The sequence below is a fragment of the Mya arenaria genome, chromosome 6 (assembly GCF_026914265.1).
Source record: "Mya arenaria isolate MELC-2E11 chromosome 6, ASM2691426v1".
Taxonomy (NCBI): Eukaryota; Metazoa; Mollusca; class Bivalvia; order Myida; family Myidae; genus Mya; species Mya arenaria.
The window spans coordinates 43,177,054-43,185,085 of NC_069127.1; the positions used below are offsets into that span (position 1 = coordinate 43,177,054).

Below are 8,032 nucleotides of genomic sequence, written 5' to 3' on the forward strand. Positions count from 1 at the left end.
ATAGAATTAAGCACATTTTTTTTAAAAGACTTTGGAGGAAGGTAAATTTAATTTAATTGTCTCGAAAACATATTTTTCCAATGACATATTTTGTTCTGCAAGTACATTACAGTATGACATGACAGTGTATCATAAGAATGTGATAAATCATGACATAAAATAATTCTGTATAATGAAAAAGTTAAGAGGTTTTCAAAGCAAACTATATGTGAATACATTTTTTCGTACTTGCGTCTAAAAATACTTTAAAATTTCGCCAACTTAGACCTGCTAAAAAATCCCCCTGAATACAACCAAAATCCCCCTGAATTTTCAGCCTTTTGAACAAATCCCCCTGAATGGTCTCCAGAAAATATGGCATGTATGAGTAAGTAAATTTCCTATTATATGTCACCAACCTGTTATTTGACATAATTGTCCACTTAATTTATAAATCGTCATATGGCAATTTCACTTTTTCATTCATTCTTTCTCAGTCTTAATTAATTATAATGTTATAATCAAAGCTAAACAACTCATTTTACGTCATTAAACTCACGATGAATACCACATAAACACCTCGCGAATTTGATAGTCACTTCGGCCGAGGTGGTTGCTTGGTTACTGCCACGTGCTTTCGAGTTTGTTATTTATCAGTAGGTTTCATGTTAAATGACGCTTTGATTATTTGATAGTCGATTGTAATTTTATTTCATTACATTGTTTGATTTAATGCAATACCTACAATTTCTGCGGTGTTTTGTAATGAAGGATATAATTGCGGAAAAGATAAGAAGACAAAAAGACAATCTGATTTTTCTTTATTTACATGCGTGTACTTTTTTATTTATCAATAAACTAAACATGGATTAATGATCAATCCGTTTAATATCAACTAGTGCCAATTAGTGTAAATTAAGCACATCTGAGATCATAAAACAACACTTGTCTTTGTAAACAAGGTCATAGAACTTCACAGGGTGCTGCACAAGGACACAATATCACGCCTTGTGCAAACACCCAACTAGTCCTTAGCAGACGATTTGTGACACATACCCGCTTCGCGGCAGACACTGTTGATCACCTGAAATATTTCATCTGAAAAGTTTTATAACAATTGCTATGTCTCTGCTAAGCTATTTCATTGAAATTTTAATTCTTAACGAATATTTGAATACCCATTTTGGTATCCGAATACTTGCGTGATATCCGGATATCCGGATACTCGGATATTTGCTTCCATCCCTAATATTTAGCATTGTAAAGTCAAGTGATTAGTACAGATACATATACAGACGTTATTTTTTTTACTTGACTTGGATTTACGTGGTAGACAACCCCAGTATATTTCGAACGGGAAATCTTTTTTTTCTTGCATTTGTATCATCTGATGTCTAGTCCCTTTAAATCCCAAACTATATAACGTTTAAAGCGACGGGAGACACACGTCTTTTCAGAGTAACTAGCCTTTACAATGATATTGATGCATGTTTTTAAGCATACAACTTTGACCATGCAAGCTATTTTATAATACAGTGATGGAAACAACGACATATGACGTTGCGAGTAGTGAACATTCTTCCCATAGTACATCTGAATCAATGCAACATTCAACTTCAAAAAGCACACTGGAAGACATCCAATCTACGTCGATGAAAGAACCTACAACATTTACGACAAAGTCGGCTACACAAACCACGTTGATTGCGTCCCACGAAACGTTATTTCACAGTCGTAGCAGTTCTTCGAAACCATCGCAAGAAACAACAACTCACAAGTCATATCAAACAACTGTTGAAGAAGAACTAACAAAAGAAAGAACAACTCATTCGTCATATCAAACAACATCAATGACATCAGTTAAAGACGACACAACACAACAATCAACAACTCGTCCATCATATCCAATAACAACTATAAAGGAACAAACAGAAGAAACGACATCTCGCCCGCCATATCCAACAACATCGAAAGAGGAACAAACAGAAGAAACGACATCTCGCCCATCATATCCAACAACATCGAAAGAGGAACAAACAGAAAAACCAACATCTCGCCCATCATATCCAACAACATCAAAAGAGGAACAAACGGAGGTAACGACAACTCACCCGTCATATCCAACAACATCTAAAGAGGAACAAACGGAGGTAACGACAACTCACCCGTCATATCCAACAACATCTAAAGAGGAACAAACGGAGGAAACGACAACTCGCCCGTCATATCCCACAACATCTAAAGAGGAACAAACGGAGGGAACGACATCTCACCCGTCATATCCAACAACATCTAAAGAGGAACAAACAGACGAAACGACATCTCGCCCGTCATATCCAACAACATCTAAAGAGGAACAAACAGAGGAAACGACAACTCACCCGTCATATCCAACAACATCTAAAGAGGAACAAACAGAGGTAACGACAACTCACCCATCATATCCAACAACATCTAAAGAGGAACAAACAGAGGAAACGACAACTCACCCGTCATATCCAACAACATCTAAAGAGGAACAAACGGAGGTAACGACAACTCACCCGTCATATCCAACAACGTCTAAAGAGGAACAAACGGAGAAAACGACAACTCACCCGTCATATCTAACAACATTTCAAGAGGAACAAACGGAGGAAACGACAACTCGCCCGTCATATCCCACAACATCTAAAGAGGAACAAACGGAGGAAACGACATCTCGCCCGTCATATCCCACAACATCTAAAGAGGAACAAACGGAGGTAACGACAACTCGCCCGTCATATCCAACAACATCTAAAGAGGAACAAACGGAGGAAACAACAACTCACCCATCATATCCAACAACATCTAAAGAGGAACAAACGGAGGGAACGATATCTCGCCCGTCATATCCAACAACATCTAAATGGGAACAAGCGGGGGAAACAACAATTCACCCACCATATCCAACAACAATTCATCATATCCAACAACATCTAAAGAGGAACAAACGGAGGAAACGACAACTCACCCGTCATATCCAACAACATCTAAAGAGGAACAAACGGAGGGAACGGCAACTCGCCCGTCATATCCAACAACAATTCAAGAGGAACAAACGGAGGAAACGACATCTCGCCCGTCATATCCAACAACATCTAAAGAGGAACAAACAGAGGGAACGACATCTCGCCCGTCATATCCAACAACATCTAAAGAAGAAAAAACGGAGGGAACGACACCTCACCCGTCATATCCAACAACAACAAAAGAGGAAACAACGGAGGGAACGACATCTCGCACACCATATCCCACAACAACAAAAGAGGAAAAAACGGAGGAAACGACAACTCACCCGTCATATCCAACAACATATAAAGTGGAAAAAACGGAGGGAACGACAACTCGCCCGTCATATCCAACAGCATCAAAAGAGGAAAAAAACGGAGGGAACGACAGCTCGCCCGTCATATCCAACAACATCTAAAGAGGAAAAAACGGTGGGAACGACAACTCGCCCGTCATTTCCAATAACATCTAAAGAGGAACAATCGGAGGGAACGACAACTCGTCCGTCGTATTCAACAACATCTAAAGAGGAACAAACGGAGGGAACGACATCTCACCCGGCATACCCAACAACATCTAAGGTGGAAAAAACGGAGGAAACGACAAATCACCAATCATATCCAACAACATTTCAAGAGGAACAGACGGAGGGAACAACAACTCGCCCATCATATCCAACAACATCTCAAGAGGAACAGACGGAGGGAACAACATCTCGCCCGTCATATCCAACAACATCTAAAGAGGAACAAACGGTGGAAACGACAACTCACCCGTCATATCCAACAACATCTAAAGAGGAACAAACGGAGGTAACGACAACTCGCCCGTCATATCCAACAACATCTAAAGAGGAACAAACGGAGGTAACGACAACTCGCCCGTCATATCCCACAACATCTAAAGATGAACAAACGGAGGGAACGACAACTCACCCGTCATATCCATCAACATCTAAAGAGGAACTTACCGAGCAAACAACAACTAATTCGTCTCATCCAACAGAATCAATGACCTCAACAAAGGAAGTCAACAATATTACAACCTTAACCAATCCAACCATCATATGGCAAACAACGACTCCAACAACTCCAAATGTTGACACAAGTACCGGCACTGCAACTACCATATTACCTGTAACAATAACTACATCTTCAATCTTTACTACATCAGAGAGTACGGATTTCAAACCCACGACGACTTATCAGTCAATAGCAGCATCAACAGCTACAGCACATGGCTCAATCATGCACACAAGCACAACAACGGGACAAAACGAACTTTCAGTAACTCAGCAAAACACTACACAATTACAGACAACAATGTCCGAAGGCACAACTCTAAAGGAAATAACGACGAGGATGACAGTGCTCCAAGGTACTTCAGATAATTTCACAGTGAGTGCAACGACCCAGTCAGAGTTAACGACGGAGAACAGTACAGTGACGGGATTTGCAAATTGCACAACAGAAATGTCTGGCGCATCTGCACAAAATAAAGGTACCTACATAATTACAAACAATATGTGTATTTAAGATATGTTTGATTATTATGATACATCTTGCTATATGTCAGCTTATCTATAACTAGTATCAATGGCTATCTAATAAGGTTTGATTCTCGTTGCCCGAGCAATGTGACAGTTCTTGTGAGAAGATAAGAAGCCTGCCTAAATTTTACATTAATCAAAGTTTATGGATATTGATTCAATTTCAAACTATGCAAATTATTACAATTAAGGAAATAAAAGGTTTTGTGTTTTTACTTAAATGAAACGGGGATTTCAGAAAATCCACTTTCATTACGTCACCTGTTGCAATGAAAAAAGCAAACGCGTCTATGCGGTGCTGGTCATGCGAAATAAATCCTTGATCTTATCTTATAAACGTTTATTACAGACGATGGAGAAAGTTTTCCTCTTTGGGCGACAGTCGTATTCGCAGTTTTCGGGGCAACATTAGTTATAGCATTCTTGCTGTTGGTTCTATTAATTAGGTAAATAAAAAATTACTTAATTACTGATCTATTTCCGTAATGCTTACAACACTATCACTGCCATTATTCCTATATCTGTACAAGACCTTTAGATAAGTTCTAATATCACCAGTTACTACGAAGTGATAATGGTTATATCCACAATACTGAGACGTGTTTGCCTGTATATTATTAAGATCTGGCGATGTACGCTCGTTTCAACTTTATATAGTTTTTGATATACCGCGGAATACTTTACGTTGAACGCCCTGTCACTGAACTATTTGTGTGGTTAAAATATATGATCTCCTTTGTCGGACATTACTTGCTTGTGTATGTGTTTACAGGGGCAAGAAGACTAGGGAGAGGACCGAAAATGTCGAGGAGAAGTTCACTTTCAACAGTGGAAGTTTATCTCCATTACAGTTCTACGATCTACGGCACTCGCAACCACGGGGGACAGTTGATACCTTTATACCAAGGACCGACCATCGTTACGATTACAGGAGATATAGTAACAGAAAGCCGAACTTTAATTATTGTTAGATTATTTTACAATCGTATGTGTATATGAGTGATTTGACCGCGGTGACATCTGACTGAAATATGAACGATTGCATATACTATATTTCATTACAAATATGGTTTTGCAAACGATCAAAATAGTTACAACATGAACTATAATTATGTATGTGGAATCATGCAGCTGTATATACGATACATGAGTTTACTTTATACCATATTCGTTGACTTTTCCCACATAGTACTCTCATCTGTCATGACATTTTCCTGGACTATCATTAGTAAAGGTCGCCTCATACAATTATTTCCTAGACCTCATTTGTTGGTTCATTTATATCTTTAACAAAATCAGTACGAACGATAGAATAGAAACTATTTTGTTCCTTTGTTGATTGATTTAATAAATGGACAACAATTGTGTGACAAGACAAAATCATCGAACATTTGCGTGATTTTGCAATACTTGCTATATTGAAGAGGTAATAACTGAGATCCACATAGAGGTAACATGTGTTTCCGTTAAGTAATTATTATAAATTATAAGCATAGCATTTGCTTTCTTTTGTAAATATAACTTTCTTAAAGGAGTTTCGTTGGAATTTTCTGGAATGTGACTTCAGCCTCACTCAGTTAAATAATATGTACCGATAAGTAATGAGTTCAGTTTTTAAGTTGTACTGTGGCAATAGAAGATTGGTAATATGAAAATCCTGTCCAAGGATGTATTGTTAATTCTTTGCCAAGCTTGAAGTTAAACGCATATCTTTCAAAACATTAACATAGAGCTCAATATATCATAAGTATATTAATCACAAAGGTTGAAAGGATTTTTAAAATTACATAATTTTCAATCATGTCCATAATCTGTCAGGGAATAATGGAATCCTTCAAATAAATTCAATTTATTTAGATTAGGAGCTCTAGTAACTGAGCTAACCTGGTAGAGTATTCTTATCCATCAGGGCTTTCAATTGACCCGAGCTCCCGGGTTTTGACACACAAAAATAGAAAAATAACTCGAAATTGACACAACTTACTGTCAATTCTAATGAAAGTGAGAGGAGAACTGCGTAAATCATTGTCAGTGTACAGTAAATTTCTATAACATATTAGTTGTTATTAATTGTTATGCCTTTTATGAAAAATAAAAACAATGTTGCAATATTGACGTTGAATTTTTTTTACTTCCGTAAAAAAGAAAAACGTGAAAACTGAAAGTAAAAGTGAGAAATATGTTGTTGCAACTCAACAATCGTTGGTGCATATAGGATTCTGACAAGGATGCATAGGGTTACATAATGAATACTACATGCATAATACCTGTTTCACTGAACATGCATTAAATAAATAATACATTCATAGGAGTCAGAACATATTTTTCAAGTTTTGACCCCTCGAATTGTTTAACCACCTAAGAGCAGGAAATAAGATGTTTGTAGCAAGTTATTCTATTAAGTTATATTGATCAATTTTCTCCTGACTTGAGATTTTTCTAGAATGAAAAGTGGATTAAAACAGCTGATCTTTATAAAACACTGGATTTTTTGTTATATATATACATGGGTAAAAGTTTTCCGGATTTATCCGGAAATTCCGGATTTTCGTATTCCCGGAGGGTCGAATTTCCAATTCGTCGAGATCCGTTGAGAAAATTGGGGGGGGAGGGGGTTAGGCTGGGACCTTGAAATATATTTTCCATCGCTTATTTGATGCTTCGACGTTTGTATAGATCTGCGATAACTTATGTTATTATTGTCTTATCCGAACACTGCGGTATTTTGAAACGACGCTGTGACGTATTTTTCACGGAAATAGGCGGGAAAACACGACTTGCTGCTCGACTAATCGAATCGATCGGAAGATTAACGTCATTTAGGAGAACCACGAAAGTTTCCATATATGGCAGACGCGGTCCTTAGTCACAATTATATTTTAAAAAAAGGCGCGAGTAGAATTTTGTTTGGTCAGCGATGATATCTAAGCAAGCTTAAATCTCAGTTTCAATCTCAAGAAATTCGAATTGAATCTCTCTCATGAGCTTTCCGTGACAGAAAGCATCAGTTTCCGGGTCATTTCTCCAGAAGTGTGTGTAGATCGTAACCTTTGCAATACGTTATGTGCTATTTTAAGCATTTTCCATATAACGTAATCCTCTACTTCCGATACCGAAAAACTTACAATAGGCCTCTCAAAAATAACCGCAAACTTGCTGAGTTTACTTTCGCAATGACAGAGAGGTAGATTTAGGTCTCAATAGTGGTAGTTTGTGTTCAAAAGCGGTAGAATTTCTAATTTCTTAAATTTTCAGACAAAAACAATGATGGAAACAATGTAAACAAAAACTTGATATTTGTTACTATTTTTAGATTTTCGGAAAATACGCATTAAATACGTCATGGTTGAGACTTGTCAAGTGCCAGTGTTTTTGATTGAGAAACAGAAGAAATATTACCTCTGACTTGTAAAAACAAGTTTATTATCAGAAGTGCTGCTAAAAAAATCAAACCAGACTGCCAAAACAGGT

At 37.4% G+C, this 8,032-nt stretch overlaps 1 protein-coding gene across 1 annotated transcript; it reads left to right on the plus strand.

Annotated features, from left to right (window-relative positions):
- Window positions 1-1,517: 1,517 nt before the first annotated feature.
- On the plus strand, window positions 1,518-5,532 carry LOC128237823 (histone-lysine N-methyltransferase, H3 lysine-79 specific-like). Its single transcript, XM_052953406.1, has 3 exons — window positions 1,518-4,512; window positions 4,911-5,007; window positions 5,334-5,532. Exons 1-3 carry the CDS (start codon window positions 1,518-1,520, stop codon window positions 5,530-5,532), a joined length of 3,291 nt encoding a protein of 1,096 aa, XP_052809366.1.
- The last annotated feature ends 2,500 nt before the right edge of the window (window positions 5,533-8,032 follow it).